This window comes from Nomascus leucogenys, chromosome 8 (genome assembly GCF_006542625.1).
Source record: "Nomascus leucogenys isolate Asia chromosome 8, Asia_NLE_v1, whole genome shotgun sequence".
Classification (NCBI taxonomy): domain Eukaryota; kingdom Metazoa; phylum Chordata; class Mammalia; order Primates; family Hylobatidae; genus Nomascus; species Nomascus leucogenys.
In genome coordinates this window covers 1,296,546-1,324,451 of record NC_044388.1, presented here as the reverse complement: position 1 = coordinate 1,324,451, position 27,906 = coordinate 1,296,546, and the positions used below count along the sequence as shown (strand labels likewise).

General features: G+C 39.3%; 1 protein-coding gene across 1 annotated transcript in view; it reads left to right on the top strand.

Annotated features, from left to right (window-relative positions):
* Positions 1-27,906, top strand: part of TMPRSS12 (transmembrane serine protease 12) — a 43,968-nt gene that overhangs the window by 6,052 nt on the left and 10,010 nt on the right. The window contains exon 3 of the mRNA XM_003252151.3: positions 9,297-9,565. Coding sequence (XP_003252199.1) covers positions 9,297-9,565 — 269 coding nt within the window. The remainder of the gene's footprint in view (positions 1-9,296; positions 9,566-27,906) is intronic.

Sequence of the window (27,906 nt, the reverse complement as noted above, 5' to 3'; positions counted from 1 at the left end):
TTGAGACAGGGTCTTGCTCTGCCACCTAGGCTGGAGTGCAATAGCACAATCTTGGCTCACTGCAGCATCAATCTCCCAGGATAAATTGGTCCTCCCACTTCAGCTTCCCCAGTAGCTGGGACTGCAGGCGTGTGCTACCATGCCTAATTTTTGTGCTTTTTGTAGAGATGGGGTTTTGCTATATTGCCCAGGCTGGTCTCTAACTCCTAAGCTCAAGCTATTTTCCTACCTCGGCCTTCCAAAGTGTTGGAATTACAGGCATGAGACACTGCATCCAGCCACCAATGGATATTTCTAGAAAAGGGAAAGAGGATATTGTTTTAATTATCTCTATGTAACTGGAACTGAGAAAGAATATGTTGTGGTCCAGCAGCACTGATACCTATTAAAACCTAGAGGCTTTCTCGTACAGACAGTCCTAACTCATGTTAGTAGAAATGACCTTTTGGATCTATTTTTCTTTTCTCAGTTTTCTCACTTATGCACTTATTTTCTTTTTAAAGTTAAGGCATAATTGACATGCAGTAAAATTCACCTTTTAAAAAATGTTCTGTTCTACAACTTTGACAGTGTAGATAGTCATGTAATTACTACAATCAAGATTTAGAACAGTTCCATAACCTTAAATCCTCTCATGACCCTTTGTAGCCAACCCCTGCCCCTCCAAATCTCATGTTGGAATGTAATCCCCAGTATTGGAGGTGGGGCCTGGTAGGAGGTGACTGGACTGTGGAGGCAGATCCCTCATGAATGGCTTACAACCATTCCCTTGGTGATAGGTGAGTTCACATGAGATCTGTTTGTTTCATAATGGATAGTACCAGCTAGGTGCATTGGCTCACACCTGTAATCCCAGCACTTTGGGAGGCTGAGGAGGAAGGATCTCTTAAGGCCAGGAGTTCAAGACCAGCCTGGGCAAAATGGCGAGATCCTGTCTCTACAAAAATTTTAAAAATTAGCCCGGTATGGTGGCTTATGCCTGTGGTCCCAGCTACTAAGGATGCTGAAGTGAGAGGATTGCTTGGGCCTAGGAGGTTGACGCTGCAGTGAGCCATGTTCACACCACTGTACTTCAGCCTGGGTGACAAAGCAAAACCCTGTCTAAAAAAATGTATAGCACTACTGCCACCAGTGCACACATGTGGACCCTGCCATGCCTGTGCCCCACCACTGCTGGCACATGTGCAGACGCCACTGCACTGCCACCATCAGTGTACCCACACATGGACCCAGCTGCACTGCTCCCCTGCTACTGCTGGCACATGCACACAAGCGTGAACCCTGCTGCCACTGCCCAGACAAAGTGCTTTTACCAGCGTTCCTCATTGCAGCCTTGTTGCCAGTGGACCAGGAACACCTCAGGTCTTCCAGTGCAGCAGGTGCCCAACCATGAGAGGCCAGAGTACAAAGCCATGAGCCTGTCCCAGTCCCCCAAGATTAGAGCTTACAGCCCAGGAATGCTGAGCTGAGTCTTGTCCCCCTAAAATCACTTAGAAATGATGCCAGTTGACTAAACCCAACTTATAACACAGTCAAACCCTCAAAGGCATCAAAGAATATAAAAGCAAAAAGCCCCATCCAAAGGACAGCAACTTCAAAGATTAAAGGAATAACAGTCCACACAGATGAGAAAGAACCAGCACAAGAACCCTGGCAACCCAAAAAGCCAGAGTTTCTTCTTATCTCCACATGACCACAATAGCTCCCAAGCAATGGTTCTTAACCAGACTGAAATGGCTGGAATGAGAGACACAGAATTCAGAATCTGGATGGCAATGAAGATAAACGAGATTCCAGAGAAATCTGAAACCCAATCCAAGGAATCTAAGAAATCCAGTAAAATAATACAAGAGCTGAAAGATGAAACAGCCATTTTAAGAAAGAACCAAACTGATCTATAGAGCTAAAAAAAGAACTCACAAGAATTTAATAATACAATTGGAAGTATTAACAGCAGAATAGGCCAAGCTGAGAAAAGAATCTCAGAGCTTGAAGACTAGTTCTTCAAATCAACTCAGAAATAAAGAAAAAAGAATGAACAAAACTTCCAAGAAATATGGGATTATGTAAAGAGACCAAAACTACAACTCATTGACATCCCTGAAAGAGGGACAGAGAGCAAGCAACTTGGAAAACCTATATGAGGATATTGTCCATAAAAATTTCTGCAACCTTGCTGGAGAGGTTGACATTCAAATTCAGGAAATTCAGAGAAGCCCTGTGAGATATTATACAAGAATACCATCCCCAAGACATATAGTTATCAGATTCTCCAAGGTTAATGTAAAAGAAAAAATATTAATGGCAACTAGAGAGAAAGAGCATGTCGCTTACAACGGGAATCCCCATCAGACTAACAGCAGACCTTTCAGCAGAAACTCTACAAGCCAAAAAAGATTGAGGGGGTCTATATTTAGCATCCTTAAAGAAAATAAATTCCAACCAAGAATTTCATATCCAGCCAAACTAAGCTTTGTAAGTGAAGGAGAAATAAGATCCTTTTCAGACAAGCAAATGCTAAGGGAATTAATTACCACCAGACCTGCCTTACAAGAGATCCTTAAGTGAGTACTAAACATGGAAATGAAAGACCATTACCAGCCACCACAAAAACACACTGAAATACATAGACCATTGACACTGTAAAGCAACTACACAATTAAGTTTACATAAACAAGCTAACAACACAATGACAATATCAAATCTGCACATATCAATATTAACTTTTAATGTAAAAAGGCTAAACACCCCATTTAAAAGGCACAGAGTGACAAGTTGGATAAAAAAACAAGACCCAACTGTACATTGTCTTTAAGAGAGACACATCTCACATGCAATGACATCCATATGCTCAAAGTAGAGGGATGGAGCAAAATCTATCAAGTAAATGGAAAACAAAAAAGAGCAGGGGTTGCTATTCTTATTTTAGACAAAATAGACTTTATTCATTTTTTTTTTTTTGAGATGGAGTCTTACTCTATCGCCCAGGCTGGAGTGCAGTGGCACGATCCTGGCTCACTGCAACCTCTGCCACCCAGGTTCAAGCAATTCTCCTGCATCAGCCTCCCAAGTAGCTGGGATTATAGGCGCCTGCCACCATGCCCGGCTAATTTTTGTATTTTTAGTAGAGACGGGGTTTCACCATCTTGGATCAGGTTCGTCTTGAACTCCTGACTTCGTGAACCACCTTGGCCTTCCAAAGTGCCGGAATTACAGGCATGAGCCACCACGCCCAGTCTGACAAAGTAGACTTTAAACCAAAATGACCAAAAAGGACAAAAAAGAGCATTACATAATGATAAAGGGTTCAATCCAACAAGAAGACTTACCTATCCTAACACTGGAGGACCTAGATTCATAAAACAAGTTCTTGGAGACCTATGAAGAGACCTAGATAACCATACAATAATAGTGGGAGACTTTAACACCCCACTGACAGTATTAGACAGATCACTGAGGCAAAACACTTACAAAGATATTTGGGATCTAAACTTGACGCTTGACAAAATGGACCTAACAGCTATCTACAGACGCTGCACCCCAAAACAACAGAATATACATTTTTTAAATCTACACATAACACATACTCTAAAATAGACCACACACTCAGCCATAAGACAATTCTTAGCAAATTTTTAAAACCCAAAATCATACCATCCATACTCTTGGATCACAACATGATAAAAATAGAGATCAATGCCACCATCTCTCAAAACCATATAATTACATGGAAATTAAACAATCTTCTCTTGAATGATTTTCGGGTAAATGCTGAAATTAAGGTAGAAATCAAGAAATTCTTTGAAACTAACAAAAACAAGGATACAAAAGACCAGAATCTCTGGCAAACAACTAAAGCAATGTTAAGAGGAAAGTTTATGGTGCTAAATGCCCACACCAAAATTAGAAAGATCTCAAACTAACAACCTACCATCATACCTAGAGGAACGAGAAAAATGAACAAACCAACCCCAAAGCTAGCAGAAGAAAAGAATTAACCAAAATCAGAGCTGAATTGAATGAAATTGTGACACGTAAAAAACATACAAAAGATCAACGAAACCAAAAGTTTTTTGAAAGAAATAAGATTGATAGACCACTAGCTAGACTAACAAAAAAAAAAAAAAAAAAAAAAAAAAAAAAAAAAAAAAAAAAAAAAAAAAAAGAGGGAGAGAGAAGATCCAAATAAACAAAATCAGAAATGACAAAGGGGACAGTACCACCAACCCCACAGAAATATAAAATACCTTCAGAGACTATTACGAACATCTGAATGTACTAGAAAACCTAGTGGATAAATTCCTGGAACATACAACCTCAAAAAATAGAACCAGGAAGAAATTGAAACCCTGAACAGACCAATAACAAGTTCCAACACTAAATCAGTAATAAAACCTACCAACTGGAAAAAGTCCTGGACCAGAAGGATTCACAGTCAAATTCTACCAGGTGTGTAAAAGAGGTGGTACCAGTCCTACTAAAACTATTCCAAAAAATTGAGGAGGAGGGACTCCTCCCTAATTCATTCTACAAAGCCAGCATCATTTTGATAACTGAAACCTGCCAGAGACACAATCTAAAAGAAAACTGCAGGCCAATATTCCTCATAAACACAGATGCAGAAATACTCAACAAAATACTGGCAAACTGAATCCAGCAGCACATCAAAAACTAACCCAACATGATCAAGTAGGCTTTATTCCTGGGATGCAAAGTTGGTTCAACATATGCTGGACTAAAACAGAACTAAACAAACTAAAAACAAAAACCACATCATCTCAATAGATACAGAAAAGGCTTTTGATGAAATTCAACATCCCTTCATGTTAAAAACCCTCAACAAACTAGGCATTGAAGGAACATACCTCAAAATAATAAGAGCCATCTATGACAAACCCACAGCCAATATCATACTGAACAGGCAAAAGCTGGAAATGCCCTTGAGAACTGGAACAAGACAAGGAAGCCCACTATCACCACTCTTATTCAACATAGTACTGGAAGTCCTAGCCAGAGCAACCAGGCAAGAGAAAGAAAAGACATCCAAATAGAAAGAGAGGAAGTCAAACTATCTCTGTTTGTAGACAATATGATTCTATACCTAGAAAACCCTATAGTCTCTGACCAAAGGCTTCCAGATTTGATAAACAACTTCAGCAAAACTTCAGGGTAAAAAAAATCAGTGTACAAAAATCAGCAGCATTTCTATACACCAATGAAGTCCAAGCTGAGAGTCAAATCAAGAATGCAATCCCATTCTCAATAGCCAAAAAAAAGAATGAAATATCCAAGGATACATCTAACCAGGGATGTGAAAGCTCTCTACAAAAAGAATTATAAAACATTTTTGAAAGAAATCATAGACGACAAAAACAAATGGAGAAACATTCCATGCTCATGGATAGGAAGAATCATTATTGTTAAAATGGCCATACTGTCCAAAGCAACTTACAGATTCAACACTATTTCAATCAAATTACCAACATTTTACACAGAATTTTAAAAACTATTCTAAAATTCATATGGAACCAAAAGAGAGCCCAAATAGCCAAAGGAATCCTAAGCATGAAGAACAAAGCTGGAAGCATCATACTACCTGACTTCAAACTGTACTAGAAGGCTACAGTAACTAAAACAGCACAGTACTGGTACAAAAACAGACACATAGACCAATGGAACAGATTAGAGAACCCAGAAACAAAGCTGCTGGCAAGGACATCATGACAAAGACTCCAAAAGCAATTGCAACAAAAACAAAAATTGACAAGTGGGACCTAATAAAACTAAAGAGCTTCTGCACAGTAAAAGAAACTATCAACAGAGTAAACAGACAACCTACAGAATATTTATAAACTATGCATTCAATAAAGGTCTAATATCTAGGGTCTATAAGAACTTAAATTAGCAAGCAAAAACCAGACAACCCCATTTTAAAATGGGCAAAGGACATGAACAGACACTTCTCAAAAGACATACATATGGCCAAGAAACATATGAAAAAATGCTCAACATCACTAATCATCAGAGAAATGCAAATCAAAACCACAATGAGATACTATCCCACACCAGTCAGAATGGCTATTATTAAAAAGTAAAAAAATAACAGATGCTAGCAAGGCTATGGAGAAAGCAAATGCTTATACACTGCTGTTGGGAATGGAAATTAGTTCAGTCCCTGTGGAAACCAGTATGGAGATTTCTCAGATAACTTAAAACAGAGCTATTGTTTGACCCAGCAATCCCATTACTGGATATACACCTAAAGAAATATAAATAATTCTACCATAAAGACACATGCATGCATATGTTTATTGCAGCACTATTTACAATAGCAAAGACGTGGAATCAACCTAGATGCTTATCATTGATGGACTGGATAAAGAAAATGTGATACATATACACCATGGAATACTACGCAGTCATGAAAAAGAATGAAATCATCCCCTCTGTAGCAACATGGCTGGAGCTAGAGGCCATTATCCTAAGTAAATTAATACAGGAACAGAAAACCAAATATTACATGTTGTTATCTCTCATAAGTGGGAGCCAAACATTGAGTACACATGGACATGAAGAAGGGAATAACAGACACTGGGGCCTACTTGAGTGTGGAGAAGTGGATTGAAAAACTACCTATTGGGTACTATGCTCATTACATGGGTGGTGAAATAATCTGTACACCAAAACCCTGCCACACACAGTTTACCCATGTAACAAACCAGCACGTGTACCCCCGAACCTAAAATAAAAGTTAGGGAAAAGATATAAATAAAAGTGTTTGGCACCTCCCCACTTGCTATCTTGCTCCTGTTCCCCTTTCCCCTTACCTCATGATTGTAAGTTCCCTGAAGCCCTCACCACAAGCAATGCCAGCACCATGGTTCCTGTGCAGCCTGCAGAACTGTGAGCCAATTAAACCTCTTTTCTTTGTAAATTACCCAGCCTCAAGTATTTCTTTATAACAAAGCAAGAATGGCCAAATACATATGAATGTACCACTGTCTGTTAATCCATCTACTACTTGAAGGATATTTGTTTCCAATTTGGTCAATTATGAGTAAAACCACTATAAACATTTGTGTGAATCTAGGTTTTCATTTCACTTCTGTAAATACCCAAGAGTGAGACTACCTTGTCAAATGATAAGTGTATGTGCAGTTTTATATTAAAAAAAAAAAGTAGAACATTTTTGTGTTTTGTTGTTGTTGTTGTTGCTTGTTTGTTTGTTTTTGAGACAGGGTCTCACTCTGTTGCTCAGGCTTGAGTGCAGTGGCATAGTCATAGCTCACTGCAGCCTTAACCTCCTGGGCTCAAACAATCCTCCCACCTTAGCCTCTCAAGTAGGTGGGACTACAGGCACGTGCCACCACATCTGGCTAATTTCTGTTTGTTTGTTTTTTTATAGAGACAGGGTTTCGCCATGTTGCCCAGGGTGGGCTCAAACTCCTGGGCTCAAGCAATCTGCCTGTCTCGGCCTCCCAAAGTGATGGGATTACAGGCATGAGCCACCATGCCCGGCCTAGAACATATTTAATGTAAGAAAATGAGAAAACAGAAATGAGAAAAAATAAGAATCATTTATTACACTTCCTAGAAATAATAGCTGTTAATTTTTTGTTACATAGTCTTCTAGATTTTTCTAGCCATATATGCAAATTATTTTATATAACAGGCTTATATAGCTAAACTGTGAAATAGCCTTTTTCATTAAATTATATAACATAAGCATTTTTCCTTGTCAACATATCTATTTTGCTCCTGTATTCCACTTTGTAGATATGCCAAAATTTCTGTGGTAAATATTTTTATAGCTAAATTTTTGTGTTCATCTTTTATTTCCTTGGGATAAATTCTAGGAAGCAGAATTGCAGAGTCAAATGCAATGCAGCTTTTTTAGGCTATGGATACATGTTGCCAAATTGCCCATCTATTTACACTTTCTGCCATGAATAAGGGTACCCTTGTTCCTCTAACTCTTGTCTGCACTGTGTTATCATTGAACGCACACACATATGTGCGTACTCACATAAACATTGCCAATTTGAAGGATGAAAAGTTATCTGTAAGCAACAGTGTATAAAGTGAAAGTTCCTCCTTCCTAATTTGATTCCAGAAGTTAACTACTGTTAACCTCTCATGGTTTTAATTGTTGATTGTTTCACTTGTTTTGGGTTTAGTTTTTTGCTTGCTTGCTTGCTTTTTTAAGATGGCCAAGATCAATTAGTTGCTTCTTGTTTTTAACTTTAGTTTCATGCTTTATCAAATCCCTTCTTGTGTCAATGTTATATATTCATCTATATTTTTTTCTGGTTTAGTTTTTTTGTTGTTGTTTTTTGTTTTTTTTTGTTTTTTTTTTTTGAGACAGAGTCTCGCTCTGTCGCCCAGGCTGGAGTGCAGTGGCATGATCTCGGCTCACTGCAAGCTCCGCCTCCTGGGTTTATGCCATTCTCCTGCCTCAGCCTCCTGAGTAGCTGGGACTACAGGCGCCCGCCACCACGCCCGGCTAATTTTTTGTTGTTGTTTTGTATTTTTAGTAGAGACAGGGTTTCACCATGTTAGCCAGGATGGTCTCGATCTCCTGACCTCGTGATCTGCCCGCCTTGGCCTCCCAAAGTGCTGGGATTACAGGCGTGAGCCACCGCACCCGGCCCTGGTTTAGTTTTTTAATTCACATGCTAAGTTAATATTCAAATGTTTCATTCCAGTAAGTTTCAAAAAAATTATAAAAGTAGAGGGAATATTTTAGCGAACTCCCATGTACCCATCATCCAGCTTCCCGTTATCAACTGATACCTGATCTTGTTTCACCTATACCCTCACCATTCTCCCTCCAATTATTTTGAAGCAAAACTCAGACATATCACTTTGGGTATCTCTGAAAGATGGGAACTCTTTACTAAATAGATTTGTACGTTTAAATATTTAAATCATTTGGAGTTTATTTTGGCGTTTAGTGTTATTTCAGGGATCTAGTTTTATTTCTCTTTTCAAACAGCTAGTTGCCCCAATACCACATATTGAATAATTCATTCTTTTGTCCATTGGTACAAAATGCTGCCTTAATAACATATTAAATTCTCATGTACTTGAATCAGTTTCTGGATTTTCTGTCCCATTGGTCTTTTTCTCCTTCCTTAGATCGTGATATTTGTGTTATTTGATATTTTATGTCACATGAAACTGGAATTAAAGTTTTTTATTATTAATCCAACATGATAAAAAAACTAGTGGGAGATGAAGAATATGTACTTAGTTAAATAAAGATGTTTATAATAAGAATGTTTACTTTCTTTCAGCGATCCTTTAATGTGGACAGCTGTGATTGGAACTAATAATATACATGGACGCCATCCTCATACCAAGAAGATAAAAATTAAAGCAATCATTATTCATCCAAACTTCATTTTGGAATCTTATGTAAATGATATTGCACTTTTTCACTTAAAAAAAGCAGTGAGGTATAATGACTATATTCAGCCTATTTGCCTACCTTTTGATGTTTTCCAAATCCTGGACGGAAACACAAAGTGTTTTATAAGTGGCTGGGGAAGAACAAAAGAAGAAGGTAATTATGGTCTGAATTTTACTGATATACATTTTCCTGATTATGGGCAGAGGAAGGTCAAACCTTTTATATACATTCATGTGCCACATATTGACATTTAGGTTAATGACAGACCACACACATGATGGTGGTCTATAAGATTATTTTTCCGTATTTTTACTGTACCTTTTTTTTTTCCAGACAGAGTCTCGCTCTGTTGCCCAGGATGGAGTGCAGTGGCACGATCTCGGCTCACTGCAACCTCCACCTCCCAAGTTCAAGTGATTCTCCTGCCTCAGCCTCCCAAGTAGCTGGGATTACAGGCATGCGCCACCATGCCCTGCTAATTTTTGTATTTTTAGTGGAGACGGGATTTCTCCATGTTGGTCAGGCTGGTCTTGAACTCCCAACCTCAAGTGATCCGCCCACCTCGGCCTCCCAAAGTGCTGGGATTACAGGCATGACCCACCGCACCCGGCATTCACCTAATTTTTGTATTTTTAGTAAAGACAGGGTTTCACCATGTTGGCCAGGCTGGTCTCGAACTCCTGGCCTCCTGTGATCCACCCGCCTCAGCCTCCCAAAGTGTTGGGATTACAGGCATGAGCCACTAAGCCTGGCCTACTGTACCTTTTCTGTGTTTAGATATACAGATGCTTACTACTGTATCACAGCTGTCTACAATACTTAGTACAGTGGAACAGGTGTGTAGCCTAGGAGTAACAGGCTATACCATATACCCTAGGTGTGCAGCAGACTATACCATCTAGCTTTATGTAAGTGCACTCTACCATGGTTGCACAACAAAACTGCCTAACGATGTATTTCTCAGAATGTTCTCCGTCATTAAGTGATGCCTGACTGTGTTTCACTCTGTGTATTTTTTATCACTTTATGCCATGAGATTGAAAAGTATTATAGGTTCTTATAAAACACTGAAAACAACTTTTTGAGCGGTCTGTTTATCCTTGTGGGATGGGAGAGAAAATTCTCTTCCAAAGCAGAAATGGAGACTTTCTCTGATTGTACATGCCAAGATACTTGAACGTTAAGATAGAATGATAGTTCCAAGTGTTTCTGTAGTTTGAACTCACAGATGATGAAGCCAGCTCTGCAGCAGAATTCTCTATTTTAAGTAATAAGCTTCTGGCTATGAAGAATCATATTTAGTTTCCTTTTAATTTAATGCCTTGTTTAGTATCAGGCAAGATGATTGCGATATATTTTTTTAGTGTACATAGGGGCACTAAATGGTAACTGACCGAACTAATGGGAGGAATAACAACATAGACGACAAAGTCTCTTTGTCTTTGGTAATAAGAGCTACCACCATTTGGGAGCATTTACCATGTTTCAGGCCCTGTTTTTGTTCTTGTTATTTAAAACACCTTTTTTTTTTAGAGATGGGGGTCTCACTCTGTCACTCAGGCTGGAGTGCAGTCATGTAATTATAGCTCACTGCAGCCTCAAACTCCTGGGCTCAAGCAATTCTCCTGCTTCAGTCTCTCCAATAGCTGGGACTACAGGCATGTGCCACCATGCCCAGCTTTTTAAAACGTATTATGTATGTATAGATGTATGTTTTTTTTTTTTAAGAGACATGGTCTTGCTGTGTCACCCAAGCTGGAGTGCAGTGACACGATCATGGCTCACTGTAACCTTTACCTCCTGGTCTCAAGTAATCTTCCTGCCTCAGCCTCCCAAGTAGCTGGGACTACAGGCATGTGCCACCATGCCCAGCTAATTGTTTCATTTTTTTGTAGAGACAGGGTCTTGCCATGTTTCCTAGACTGGCCTTGAACTCCTAGTCTTAAGAAATCCTCCTGCTTCAGCCTCCCAAAGTGCTGAGATTACAGGTATGAGCCATTGTGCCCAGCTTTTGTTTGTTTGTTTTTAAGAGACGGTCTTGCTGTGTTGCCCAGGCTGGTCTCAAACTCCTGGCCTCAAGCAATCTAGCCGCTTCAGTCTCCTGAGTAGCTGGGTTTATCGGCATGAGCACCATGCCTGTCCTGGGTCTTGTTTTAGATATACTACTTTATCTTATGCCCCCAATATTCCTAAAAGGGAGTTAATGTTATTTTTACTCCATTTAACAGACCAGTAATTGAGAATCTTAGAGGTTAAGAAGCTGGGACTCAAATCCAAGTCTCTTTTATTCTAAAGCCTGAATATTTAATAACTACATTAAACTGTTCTTGAGGGAATCATAGTCCTGTTAGGAATATATGAGGTTAAGTACTAAGACTCCTTTTTTATTCCTATTCCCCACAGGCCCTAGCCATTTAAATATTTGTGGATTATTTAGCTAGAATGTAGACAAATGTACGAAAGACCTGTGAATTATTATTTTTCTTTTTTTTCCATCTGTGAATACCTTTTAAGGAAGATAAGGAAAGGAACATGGGCTTTAGATTCACAGACTTAATTCTGAATCCCAGCCTGCCGCTCTGTGCTAGCTGAATGACCATGGACATATTATTGACTCTTTAATAACAATTAGAACAATAATAGAAGCAACTACCATTTGTTTAGGGCCAGGTACTTAATAAAATGCTAAGCATTGCAATGCATTATCTCACTTAATACCCCCAGCAACACTATAGAAAATACTATAAAATGAATGAGTAAAATAAAGCTTAAAGAGGTTAAATAAGTTGCTTGAACTAAGAAAATAACTAAATGATAAAGTCAGAATTCAAGCCCAGTTCCGCCTGTTGCAAATCTCCTGTATTTCCACTATATTATTAATATGTTAATATGTCTTTTTTTTTTTTTTTTTTAGAGGGAGTCTTGCTCTGTCTCCAGGCTGGAGTGCAGTGGCACAATCTCGGCTCACTGCAACCTTCGCCTCCTGGGTTCAAGTGATTCCCCTGCCTCAGCCTCCCCAGTAGCTGGGACTACAGGCATGTGCCACCACACTCGGCTAATTTTTTGTATTTTAGTAGAGACGGGGTTTCACCATGTTGGCCAGGATGGTCTCGATCTCCTGACCTCGTGATCCGCCTGCCTCGGCCTCCCAAAGTGCTGGGATTACAGGCGTGAGCCAGGCGCACCCGGCCTAATATATCATCTTTCACAATGTCATACAGTTTCATGATCTTTAAAGTGAGAGCAGTGATACCCATCAGAGAGTTGCTTTGAGAATTAAGTTAGTTCTCCAGCAACATGGTAGTTTACATGTACATACCAAGCTCCCCACTGAAAACTATTACAGAGGGAGAATACATAGGTTAAGGACTCGGTGTGACAATAGAAACTTAGAGAGGGAACTGGAACACAGAAGTTGACTTTGATCTTGAGGGTATTCGCCAAAATGCTAACTTTTAATATTGATTTCAGTGGTTTCATGGGCCTTGGAAGGAGACGGTTAAAGAATAAAACTTGTCCAAGTTGGGAAGTAGGGAAGACACTCCCACAAAGCTGGAGTCTGTCCCATGGCTATACTTTAAAAATGAGTCACACTCATGACCCAGCATATAATTTTTTTTTTTTTTTTTAAAGACAGAGTCTTGCTCTGTCACCCTGGCTGGAAGGTGGTGATGCAATCTCAGCTCACTGCATCTTCCACCTCCTGGATTCAAACAATTCTTGTGCCTCAGCCTCTCGAGTAGCTGGGATTACAGAGGTGTACCACCACGCCCAGTTAATTTTTGTATTTTTAGTAGAGATGGAATTTCGCCATGCTGGCCAGGCTGGTCTCAAAACTCCTGGCCTCAAGTCATCTGCCCACCTTGGCCTCCCAAAGTGCTAGGACTACAGGTGTGAGCCACTGCGCCCGCCTTGTTCTTATATATATAGTGTACTTCAAATGTGATCTAGGTAGGTTAAAAAAAAAGGAGGGAAAAATACACATGGCTACATTAATCAAAAGAAACCTGGATTACACCTGTAATCCTAGCATTTTTGAAGGGCTGAGGTGGGAGGATTGCTTGAGGCCAGGAGTTCGAGACCAGCCTGAGCAACATAGGGAGACCTCATCACTAAAAAAATTAGCCAGGTATGGTAGTGCATGTCTGTAGTCCCAGCTATGTGGGAGGATCACTTGAGCCCAGGAGTTCGAGGTTATGGTGAGCTATGATAGCACCACTGCACTCTAGCCTGGGTAACAGAGAAAGACCCTGTATCCAGACAAAAAAGGAAGCTGGAATGGAAAAAAGAGAAAGTAGGAATAGCTATATAAATATCAGATAAAGTAGACTTAGAGCAAAGAAGATTACAAGGATGGTGAGAGACGTTACATAATAATAAAAGGGTCAGTCCACCAAGAAGACATAGCAATGCTAAACATGTGTACACCAAAAAACAGTCATACGGTTTCTTAAAAACATACATGCGAACATACACTTACCATATCACCCAGCAATTGTACCCCTAGACATTTATCCCAGAGAAATACAAATGTCCACGCAAAAAAACCTATTTACAGATGTTCATGAAAGCTTTATTTTAAAAGCCAAAAACTAAAAACAACCAAAATGTCCTTCAATAGGAGAATGCTTAAATAAACTAGTATAGCCTTACCATAGAATAGAACTAAGCAGTTAAAAGGTATGAACGATTGATATATGCAACAAGTTAGATGGACAAGGGCATTATGTTGAGTGAAAAGAAGCCAACTTTAAAATGTCATATACTATATGATTCCAAGTATATAACAATGAAATGACAAAATTATGCAGACAGAGAATAGATTAATAGTTGCTAGGGTTAAGAAGGTTAGGTAGCATGAAGGCGATTTTTTTTTTTTTTTTTTTTTTTTTGAGACGGAGTCTTTCTCTGTCCCCCAGGCTGGAGTGCAGTGGTGTGATCTGGGCTCACTGCAAGCTCCGCCTCCCGGGTTCACGCCATTCTCCTGCCTCAGCCTCCCGAGTAGCTGGGACTACAGGCGCGTGCCAACACGCCTGGCTAATTTTTTGTATTTTTAGTAGAGACGGGGTTTCACCGTGGTCTCGATCTCCTGACCTCGTGATCCGCCCGCCTCGGCCTCCCAAAGTGCTGGGATTACAGGCTTGAGCCACCGCGCCCAGCCTGCATGAAGGAGATTTTTGTCCTGATGGAATAACTCTACACCCTGTTTTTTTGTGGTGGTTTCATGAATCTACACACACATTGTATTAATGTCAGTCTCCAGATTTTGATATCGTATTTCAGTGACAGAGATGTAACCATTGTAGGAAACTGCATAAAAAGTACACTTGACTTCTTGGTGCTATCTTTGCAACTTCCAATAACTCCATAATTATTTTAAAATAAAAAGCTTTTTAAATGAACCACATATAACCAACAAATCCTCACCTCCTATCGCCATCCCCATGTTTACTGGGAAAACCGCCTAATGGAAGGGGGAAAAGCTAGAAATTCCCTCTCCCCAAAATATGTAACTATAAATACCACTCACATGGATTTGCTACCCAAAGTAACACTGAGTAGACTACAAAGCTTCAAGCTGAGAATTTAGTTTAAAACAGGTTCTAGCTTAGTAACATCCCAAGATTTGATCCTGACAACATCAAATGCAAATTATTTATATAGAAACCCAACTTCATCTAAGGCCTCAAAGAATATAACCAGATAAAGTTTCAGTGAAATTGAATGGATCACAAATAATTAATATATTTAACATACATATCTAATATAATTAAATATAATAACTGAAATTAATTCAATGGGCTAAAGTTTAGAAGCACTTAAAATCCCACAGATTAAAATCCACCAAATATCAGTTCAAAGATCACCAAACACATAAGGAAACAAACCATTAATAGTGAAAGCCAACAGAAACAACCAACATATTAAGCCTCCCAAGGACTCAGATATTAATATTTTTAGGTATAGAATAAAAAAATATGTAAATTGTTTAAAGAACTAAAAGATAGAATTAAAAATGAGCAATAGACTATTTTTTGTTTTGTTTTGTTTTATTTTGTTTTGTTTTTGAGATGGAATCTTGCTCTGTCACCCAGCTGGGGTGCAGTGGTGAGATCTTGGCTCACTGCAAGCTCTGCCTCCAGGGTTCCCGCCATTCTCCTGCCTCAACCTCCTGAGTAGCTGGGACTACAGGCGCCCGCCACCACGTCCAGCTAATTTTTTTTGTATTTTTAGTAGAGACAGGGTTTCACCGTGTTAGCCAGGATGGTCTCGATCTCCTGACCTCATGATCCACCCGCCTCAGCCTCCCAAAGTGCTAGGATTACAGGCATGAGCCACCGGGCCCAGCCAAAAATGAGCAATAGACTATTTAGAAGGACTAGGCACTAGAATCTTTAAAAACGAAAAACGTAATTGCTAGTATTTAAAACTCATTGGATAGGCTGGGCACGGTGGCCCATGCCTGTAATCCTAGCACTTTGGGAAGCCAAGGCAGGTGGATCACCTGAGACCAGGAGTTTGAGACCAGCCTGGCCAACATGGTAACACCCCAACTCTACTAAAAATACAAAAAATTAGCCAGGCATGGTGGTGGGTGCCTGTAATCCCAGCTACTCGGGAGGCTGAGGCAGAATCACTTGAACCCAGGAGGCAGAGGTTGCAGTGAGCCAAGATCGTACCTTTGCACTCCAGCCTGGGCAACAAGAGCAAGACTCTGTCTCAAAAACAAAAAACAAAAACAAAACTCATTGGATAAACTAGATATCATATTAGACACAGCTAAAGAGAGAATTTGTGAACCAGAAGATATATCTGAAGGAACTTCCTAGACTGTAGCACACAGGGGAAAAAAGAGAAAACATGAAATAAGGTATAAAAAGGATAGAATGAGAAAATCTAATATACATCTAATGTGAGTGCCAGAGAGGAAGGAATAAAGAGGATAGAGGAGAGGAAATAGTCAATGGATTTGGGTTGAAATTTCTTAAAAACTGATGAAAAACATGAATCCAGATAAAATATTAATAAGCACAATATTAGCCAAAACAAAACATAATCCCCTTTCATACATTATACTGAAGTTGAACAACAAAGAAAAAAAAAAGAAGATCTGAAATGTAGCCAGAGATAAAAGAAAAATCCTTATAATAGAATTACAGATTAGTTTTCAGACTTCTCAATAGCAATAATGAAAGCCAAAAGACACCCTCTCCTGTTTCCATGTGAAGATGTGCTTGCCTCCCCTTTGCCTTCTGCCATGATTGTAGGTTTCTTGAGGCCTACCCTCAACAAACATAGCTTGAGTACAGACTGCAGAACTGATTATTCAGATTATCATGGCAGATGGGAGGCAGAACTAGATTGCAGCTCCAATGTGGAGCTTCTGTACAGACTGCAGAGCTGATTATTCAGATCATCATGGCATATGGGAGGCAGAACTAGATTGCAGCTCTAACTTGGATGGACAGAGCAGTGTGTGGAGGCTGGCATCATGAATTTTAGCTCCAGAATGACTGTAGAAATAAACCAAGAATCCCAAGACAACCCACAGTCCCTCTGAAGGAAGCAGACTGCTCCTACAGGACCTGGGAGACACCCCAAATACTCTGGGAGATGGGTAGCCTGGGGTAAGTTTTCAGCCTGGCTTGCCCACTGTCTGGAAACAGACTTGGTGCTGTTGAGGGGCACGGTGGGAGTGAGACTGGCCCTTTGGATTGTGTGGGAGCTGGATGAGGCCTGTGATTGCCAGCTTTTCCCCACTTCCCTGACAACCTGCATGACTCAGCAGAGGCAGCCATAATCACTCAGTATACAACTCCATTGACCTGGGCACCTCACCCCCATCCCCCACAGCAGCCTCAGCAAGACCCACCCAAGGAGAGTCTGAGCTCAGACATGCCTAGCCCCACCCCCACCTGATGGTCCTTCCCTACCCACCTTGGTTGCTGAAGACAAATGGCATATACTCTTGAGAGTTCTAGGGCCCTGCCCACCACTGGTTTCTCTCCATAATACCACAGCTGATGCTCTCTGGAAAGCACCACCTCCCAGCAGGAGGCCAACCTGCACAAAAATAGGACATTAAACCACCAAAGCTAAGAACCTTCACAGAGTCCATTTCAACCCCCTGCCATCTCCACTGGAACAGGTGCTGGTATTCACGGCTGAGAGACCCATAGATGGTTCACATCACAGGACTCTGTGCAGACAGCCCCCAGTACCAGCCCAGAGCCTGGTAGACTTGCTGGGTGGCTAGACCCAGAAGAAAGATAACAATCACTGCAGCTCGGTTCTCAGGAAGCCACATCCATCAGAAAGGTGGGGAGAGTACTACATCAAAGGAACACTCAATGGGATAAAAGAATGTAAACAACAGCCTTCAGCCCTAGACTTTCCCTCTGACAGAGCCTACCCAAATGAGAAGGAAACAGGAAACCAACTCTGGTAATACGACAAAACAAGGCTCTTTAACACTCCCCAAAAAATCACACTAGCTCACCAGCATTGGGGCCAAACCAAGATGAAATCCCTGATACAGCTGAAAAAGAATTCAGGAGGTTAGTTAGTAAGCTAATCATGGAGGCACCAGAGAAAGGCGAAGCCCAATGCAGGCAAATCCAAAAAATGGTACAAGAAGTGAAGGGAGAAATATTCAAGGAAATAGATAGCATTAAGAAAAAACAAAACTTCAGGAAACATTGGACACACTTATAGAAATGCAAAATGCTCTGGAAAGTCTCAGTGATAGAATTGAGCAAATAGAAGAAAGAAATTCAGAGCTCAAAGACAAAGTCTTTGAATTAACCCAATCCAACAAAGACAAAGAAAAAAGAATAAGAAAATATGAACAAAGCCTCCAAGAAGTCTGGGATTATGTTAAACAACCAAACCTAAGAATAATTTGTGTTCCTGAGGAAAAAGAGAAACCTAAAGTTTGGAAAACATATTTGGGGGAATAATTGAGGAAAACTTCCCCAGCCTTGCTAGAAACCTAGACATCCAAATACAAGAAGCACAAAGAACACTTGAGAAATTCTTCACAAAAAGATCATCATCTAGGCACACTGGCATCAGGTTATCTAAAGTTAAGGTGAAGGAAAGAATCTTAAGAGCTGTGAGACAAAAGCACTAGGTAACCTATAAAGGAAAACCTATCAGATTAACAGCAAATTTCTCAGCAGGAACCCTACAAGCTAGAGGGGATTGGGGCCCTATCTTCAGCCTCCTCAAACAAAACAATTATCAGCCAAGAATTTTGTATCCCGTGAAACTAACCATCACGTGTAAAGGAGAGATAGAGTCTTTTTCAGATGAACAAATGGTAAGACAATTTGCCACTACCAAGCCACCACTACAAGAACTGCTAGAAGGAGCTCTAAATCTTGAAACAAATCCTGGAAACACATCAAGATGGAACCTCTTTAAAGCATAAATCTCACAGGACCTATAAAACAAAAATACAGTTTAAAAAGCATAAACAAAAAATCAAAAACCAAGGTACAAGGCAACAAATAGCACGATGAATGCAATGGTACCTCACATCTCAATACTAACATTGAATATAAATGACCTAAATGCTCCACTTAGAAGATACAGAACTGCAGACTGGATGAGAACTCACCAACCAACTATCTGCTGCCTTCAAGAGACTCACCTAACACATAAGGACTTGCATAAACTTAAAGTAACGGAGTGGAAAAAGGCATTTCATGCAAATGGACACCAAAAGAGAGCAGGGGTAGCTATTTTCATGTCAGACAAAATAAACTTTAATGCAATAGCAGTTAAAAAAGACAAAGAGGGACATTATATAATGGTAAAAGGCCTTGTCCAACAGGAAAATATCACAATCCTAAACATATATGCACCTAACACTGGAGTTCCCACATTTATAAAACAATTACTAATAGACCTAAGGAATGAGATAAACAGCAACACAATAATAGTGGTGGACCTCAATACTCCACTGACAACACTAGATAGGTCATCAAGACAGAAAGTCAACCAAGAAACAGTGGATTTAAACTATACCTTGGAACAAATAGACTTAACAGATATATACAGAACACTGTATCCAACAACTGCAGAATACACTTTCTATTCAACAATGCATGGAACTTTCTCCAAGATAGACCATCTGATAGGCCACATAATGAGCCTCAAAAAATTTAAGAAAATTGAAATTATATCAAGAACTCTCTTGGACCACAGTGGAATAAAACTGGAAATCAACTCCAAAAGGAACTTTCAAAACCATGCAAATATATGGAAATTAAATAACTTGCTCCTGAATAATCACTGGGTCAAAAACAAAATCAAGATGGAAATTAAAAAATTCTTCAACCTGAATGACAGTAATGATGCAACCCATCAAAACCTCTGAAATACAGCAAAGGTGGTGCTAAGAGGAAAGTTCATAACACTAAATGCCTACATCAAAAAGATGGAAAGGACACAAACTGACATTCTAAGGTCATACTTCAAGGAACTAGAGAAACAAGAAAGAAACAAACCCAAACCCAGCAGAAGAAAAGAAACAACCAAGATCAGAGCAGAACTAAATGAAATTGAAACAAAAAAAAAACAAAAGATAAATGAAACAAAAAGCTGGTTCTTTGAAAATATAAATAAAATTGATAGGCCATTAGCAGGATTAACTAAGAAAAGAAGAGAGAAAATCCAAATAACCTCAATAAGAAACGTAACAGGAGATATTACAACTGACACCACAGAAATACGAAAGATCATTCAATGCTACTATGAACACCTTTACGCACATAAACTAGAAAACCTAGAAGAGGTGGATAAATTCCTGGAAAAATACAACCCTCCTAGCTTAAATCAGGAAGAAATAGATACCCTGAACAGACCAATAAAAAGTAGCGAGACTGAAATGGTAATTTCAAAATTACCAACCATAAAAATCCTGGATCAGATGGATTCATGGCAGAATTCTACCAGACATTCAAAGAAAAATTGCTACCAATCCTTTTGACACTATTCCACAAGATAAAGAGAGATCCCTCCCTAATTCTTTCTATGAAGCCATCATCGCCCTAATACCAAAACCAGGAAAGGACATAACCAAAAAAGAAAACTACAGACCACTATTCCTGATGAACATAGATGCTAAAACCCATAACAAAATACTAGCTAACAAAATCCAACAACATATCAAAAAGATAATCCACCAGCTGGGCACAGTGGTTCACACCTGTAATCCCAGCACTTTGGGAGGCCAAGGTGGGCAGATCACCTGAGGTCAGGAGTTTGAGACCAGCCTGGCCAACTTGGTGAAACCCTGTCCCTACTAAAATTAGAAAAATTAGCTGGGCATGGTTGCAGGCACCTGTAATCCCAGCTACTTAGGAGGCTGAGGCAGGAGAATTGCTTGAACCCAGGATGCGGAGGTTGCGGTGAGCTGAGATCCTGCCACTGCACTCCAGCCTGGGCGACAGAGGGAGACTCCCAGCTACTCAGGGCGCTGAGGCAGGAGAACTGCTTGAACCCAGGAGGCAGAGGTTGCAGTGAGCCAAGATCGTGCCACTGCACTCCAGCCTGGGCAACAGAGGGAGATTCCATCTCAAAAAAAAAAAAAAAAAAAAAAGATAATCCACCGTGATCAAGTGGGTTTCATATCAGGGATGCAGGGATGGTTTAACATACACAAGTCAATAAATGTGATACACTACATACACAGAATTAAAAACAAAAATCACATGATCATCTCAATAGATGCAGAAAAGGCATTTGGCAAAATCCAGCATTGCTTTATGATTAAAACTCTCAGCAAAATCAGCATACAAGGGATATACCTCAATGTAATAAAAGCCATCTATGACAAACCCACAACCAACATAATACTGAATGGGGAAAAGTTGAAAGCATTCCCTCTGAGAACTGGAACAAGACAAGGATGCCCACTGTCACCTCTCCTCTTCAACATAGTACTGGAAGTCCTAGCCAGAGCAATCAGACAAGAGAAAAAAATAAAGGGCATCCAAATCAGTAAAGAGGAAGTCAAAGTGTCACTGTTTGCTGACAATGTGATCATTTTCCTTGAAAACCCTGAAGATTCCTCCAGAAAGCTCCTAGAACTGATAAAAGAATTCAGCAAAGTTTCCAGATACAAGATTAATGTACACAAATCAGTAGCTCTCCTATATACTAACGGCAGAGAATCAAATCAGGAACTCAACCCTTTTTATGATAGTTGCAAAAAAATAAAATACTTAGGAATATACCTAACAAAGGAGGCAAAAGACCTCTAGAGGGAAACTACAAAACACTGCTGAAAGAAATCACAGATGACACAAACAAATGGAAACACATCCCATGCTCATGGATGGATAGAGTCAATATTGTGAAAATGACCACACTGTCCAAAGCAATCTACAAATTCGATGCAATCCCCATCAAAATACCACCATCATTCTTCAAAGAATTATAAAAAACAATTCTAAAATTCATATGGAAGCCAAAAAGAGCCCACATAGCCAAAGCAAGACTAAGCAAAAAGAACAAATCTGGAGGCATCATACGACCTGATTTCAAACTATACTATAAGACCATTGTCACCAAAACAGCATGGTATTGGTATAAAAATAGGCACATAGACCAATGGAACAGAATAGAGAACCCAGAAATAAACTCAAATACTTGCAGCCAACTGATCTTCAACAAAGCAAACAAAAACATAAAATGGGGAAAGGACACCCCTTTCAACAAATGGGACTGGAATAATTGTCAGGCCACATGTAGGCGAATGAAACCGGATTCTCGTTGCTTACTTTATACAAAAACCAACTCAAGATGGATTAAGAACTTAAATCTAAGACCTGAAAGTATAAAAATTCTAGAAGATAAAATTGGAAAAACGCTTCTAGATATTGGCTTAGGCAAGGATTTCAGGACCAAGAACCCAAAAGCAAATGCAGTACAAAGATAAATAGCTGGGACTTAATTAAAGAGCTTTTGCATGGCAAAAGGAACAGTCAGCAGCGTAAACAGACAACCCACAGAGTGGGAGAAAATCTTCACAATCTATACATTTGACAAAGGACTAATATCCAGAATCTGCAACAAACTTAGACAAATCAGCAAGAAAAAAAATCCCATCAAAAAGTAGGTTAAGGACATGAATAGGCAATTCTCAAAAGAAGATATGTAAATGGCCAACATATGAAAAAATGCTCAACATCACTAATGATCAGGGAAATGCAAATCAAAACCACAACACAATACCACCTTACTCCTTCAAGAGTGGTCATAATCAAAAAATTTAAAAAAAAAAACAGTAGATGTTGGCATGGATGTAGTGATCAGGGAACGCTTCTATACTGCTGGTGGGAATGTAAACTAGTACAGCCACTATGAAAAACAGTGTGGAGATTCCTTAAAGAACTAAAAGTAGAACTGCCATTTGATCCAGCAATCCCACTACTGGGTATCTACCCAGAGGAAAAGAAGTCATTATTCAAAAAAGAAACTTGCACACGCGTGTTTATAGCAGCACAATTCGCAATTGCAGAATTGTGGAACCAACCCAAATGGCCATCAATCAACTAGTGGATAAAGAAACTGTGAATATATATATATATATGATGCATATATATGTACATATATATGATGCATATATATGATGGAATACTACTCAGCCATAAAAAGGAATGAATTAACGGCATTCGCGGCAACCTGGATGAGATTGGAGACTATTATTCTAAGTGAAGTAACTCAGGAATGGAAAACCAAACATCGTATATTCTTGCTGATAAGTGGGAGCTAAACTATGAGGATGCAAAGGCATATGAATGATGCAATGGACTTTGGGGACTCAGGGGAAAGGGTGGGAGGGGGCGAGGGATAAAAGTCTACAAATAGGGTGCAGTGTATACTTCTTGGGTGATGGTTGCACCAAAATCTCACAAATCACCACTAAATAATTTACTCTTGTAACCAAACACCACCTATATCCCAATAACCTATGAAAAGATAAATAGAAAAGAAAGCCGAAAGACAATGAAATATCTTCAAAATGCTGAGAGAAAATAACTATGAGCCTACAATTGTGTATCCAGCAAAACTATCATTCAAGAATATCTGTGAACAAAAGGTGAATTTACTACCAACAGTCTTTCACCAAGGAAGTAAAAGAAATATCAGAAAGAATGTAAATGATGCTAAAAGGGAGGTATAAGAGGTAAGAAGGAACAAAAAAAGACATGGATAATATATAGGTAAATGTAAATAAACATTGTCTGTACACAACAGTTGTTCTCACTTGGGCATAATTTTGCCCCCAGAGAACATTTGGTAACATATCTGGAGAAAATTTTTGGATGTTAAAACTGGGCAAGCAGATAAGTTTGCTACTGGCATCTGCTCAACATCCTTCAATGCATAGTATAGTTCTCCCATCTCCCACACAAAGAATTGTTTGGTCCAAAATGTCAGTAGTAGCAAGACAGAAACCTTAAAATCATAAAAATAATGTCTAAGTTGTGGGGGGAAGGCAGGTATTTCAGGAGGGGTGATCAGAGTCAAAGTGGTTTCAGGTCCCTGTATTATTCAGGAGAAGAATTTAAATACTGATTAACATTATATTTGTTACACATAAATGGTCAAATTTTAGTAACAGCAATAAATTCCTAAAAGGAAAAAAATTATGATAACTGGCTCAAGAACAATTGAATATCTGAATAAACTTGTAACAAGTACATAAATATAATTAGTAATTAAAATCTTCCCATTTAAAAAAACCCAAGCCCAGTTCACTTCACAGGTGAATTATATCAAATATTTTAGGAAGAGATAGTTCTAATATTACACACTCAGAAAATAGAGGAGAAGGGAGTATTTCCCAGATAATTATATAAGCCTAGTATTATCCTGACACCAAACCAAAAACATTACAAGAAAACTACAGAGAAACAGCTTTCATGAATAAAGACTCAAAAATCATCAACAAAATGTTAGCAAACTAAATACAGCAACATATAAAAAAGGGTTATATACACTATCTAGTGGAATTTCTTCCAAAAATACAAGTTTGGTTTTACATCTCAAAATCAATAAAATAAAATAAGGCCTATATTAATAAAAGATAAAAATGACAAGATCACTGCAAATAATGTGGAAAATGTATTTGATAAAATCCAACACCATTCTAAGTTTAAAAATTCTCAAAAGAAATAGCAATAAGAAGTCCTAGCCATAGCAATTAGGCAAGAGAAAGAAATAAAAGGTACCCAAATAGGAAAAGAAGCCAAACTATCTGTCTTCACTGATGGTATGATTCTATGCCTAGAAAACCCCAAAGACTCCACCAAAAGGCTCCTGGAACTGATAAATGACTTCGGTAAAGTTCCAGGATACAAAATAAATGTACAAAAATCAGTAGCATTTCTATACATCAGTAACATTCAAGTTGAGAGCCAAATCAAGAATGTGATATCATTTAAAATAGCCACACACACCAAAAAAAAACAAAAAACAAACATACAAAAAAATTCCCTAGGAATACATCTCACCAAGGAGGTGAAAGATCTCTATAAGGAGAACTACAAAATGCCGCTGAAAGAAATCATAGATGACACAAACAAATGGGAAAACATTTCATGTTCATAGACAGGAAAAATCAATATCATTAAAATGTCCATACTGTCCAAATCAATCTATAGATTCAATGATATCCCTATCAAGCTACAAATGTTGTTTTTTCACAGGACTAGAAAAAACTATTCTAAAATGTATATGGAACCCAAAAAGAGCCCAAGTAGCCAAAGCAATCTTAAGCAAAAAGAACAAAGCTGGAAGCATCACATTACCCAACTTCAAACTATACTATAAGATTACAGTAACACTGGACATGGTGACTCTTGCCTATAATCCCAGCACTTTGGGAGGCCAAGGTGGGCGAATCACTTGTGGTCAGGAGTTTGAGACCAGCCTGGCCAGGAGTTTGAGACCAGCCTGGCCAATATGGTTCTAACCTCGTCTCTACTAAAAATACAAAAATTAGCCGGGTGTGGTGGCACACACCTGTAATCCCAGCTACTTGGGAGGCTGAGGCAGGAGAATCGCTTGAACCTGGGAGGGGAGGTTGCAGTGAGCTGAGATATGCCACTGTACTCAAGCCTGGGTGACAGAGCAAGACTCCATCTCAAAAAAAAAAAAAAAAAAAAAAGACTACAGTAACCAAAACAGCATGGTATTGTTACAAAAACAGACACATAGACCAATAGAACAGAACAGACATGCCAGAAATAAAGCCACACGCCATCTGATCTTTGACAAAGACAATGGGGAAAGAACTCCCCTATTCAATAAATGGTGCTGGGATAGCTGGCTAGACATATGCAGAAGAATGAAACCAGACCTCTATACTACCACAATATGCAAAAATTAACTCACGATGGGTTAAAGATTTAAATGTAAGACCTCAAGCTATAAGAATCCCAGAAGAAAACCCAAGAAACACCATTCTGGACATTGACCTTGGGAAAGAGTTTATGACTAAGTCCTCAAAAGCAATTGCAACGAAAACAAAAATTGACAAGTGGGAACTAATTAAACTGAAAAACCTCTGCACAGCAAAAGAAACCATCAGCAGAGGAAACAGACAACCTACAGAATGAGAGAAAATACTTGCAAGCTATATATCCTACAAAGGTCTACTATCCAGAATCCATAAAGAACTTAAACAATTGAACAGGCCAAAACCAATTAACCCCATTAAAACATGGGCAGAAGACATGAACAGATACTTCTCAAAAGACATACAAGCAGCCAACAACATATGAAAAAATGTTAAACAGCACTAATCATCAGAGAAATGCAAATCAAAACCATAATGAGATACTATCTCACACTAATCAGAATGGCTATTGCTAAAAAAGCCAAAAAAAACACACGCTGCCAAGGCTGCGAGAGAAAGGAACGCTTACACACTGCTGGTGGGAGGAGAAATTAGTTCAGCCTCTGTGGAAAGAAGTTTGGAGATTTCTCAAAGAACTTAAACCAGAATCACCACTGGACCCAGCAATCCTGTTACTGTGTATATATCCAAAGGAATATAAATCATTCTACCAAAAAGATGCATTCACTCCTATGTTCATCACAGTACTATTTGCAATAGCAAAGACATGGAATCAACCAAGGTGCCCATCAACAATAGACTGGATAGGCCAGGTGCGGTGGCTCACGCCTGTAATCCCAGCACTTTGGGAGGCCAAGGTGGGCGGATCATGAGGTCAGGAGATTGAGACCATCCTGGCTAACATGGTGAAACCCTGTCTCTACTAAAAAATACAAAAAATTAGCTGGGCGTGGTGGCAGGTGCCTGTAGTCCCAGCTACTCGGGAGGCTGAGGCAGGAGAATGGCGTGAACCTGGAAGGCGGAGCTTGCAACGAGCAGAGATCGTGCCACTGCACTCCAGCCTGGGTGACAGATCGAGACTCTGTCTCAAAAAAAAAAAAAAAAATAGACTGGATAAAGAAAATGTGGTACATATGCACCATGGAATACTATACAGCCATAAAAAAACAGAATCATGTCCTTTGCAGCAGCATGAATGGAGTTGGAGGCCATTATCCTAAGTGAATTAACACGGAAACAGAAAACCAAATACTGCATGCTCTCACTTATAAGTGGGAGGTAAATAGTGGGTACCCATGAACATAAAGGTGGTCACAAAAGACACCAGGGACTACTAAAAGAGGATGGGAGGGAGGGGGCCAAGGGCTAAAAAACTAATTTGGGGGTACTATGCTCAGTATATGGGTTCAATTATACCCTGGGTGACGGGACCAATTGTACCCAAAACCTCAGCATCATGCATATATCTAGGTAACATGTATCCCCTGAATCTAAAATAAAAGTTGAAATTCTTTTTTTAAAAAAATAGCAATAGAAGGAAGCTTAAACTGATAAAGAGCATCTATAAAGAATAAGCTAACCATCCTACTTAATGGTAAAATAATGAATGCTTTCCCTATAAAATCAGGAACGAAGCAAGGATTTTAGCCAGTGCAATGGGCAAGAAAAAGACATTAAAGGCACACAAATTGGAAATCAAAAAGGGAAACTTTATTCACAGATGACATGATTATGCAAATGTAGAAATGCTTAATGAATCTACAAAAAAATCTAGTAAAACAAGTTCATTGAGGTTATAGGAAGACAAAAATCAATCATATGTCTATACTTGCAATAAACTATCTGAAAACAAAATTTAAGAACACAATTCCATTCATAATAGCGTTTATTTATTTTTATTTTTTGAGACAGTCTCACTCTTTCACCCAGAGTGGAGTGCAATGGAGCAATCTCAGCCCACTGCAATCTCCACCTCCCAGGTTCAAGTGATTCTTATGCCTCAGCCTCCTGAGCTTCCTGAGTAGCTGGGATTACACGCATGCGTTGTCACACCCAGCTAAGTTTTGTATTTTTAGTAGAGACGGGGTTTCACTATGTTGGCCAGGCTGGTATCAAA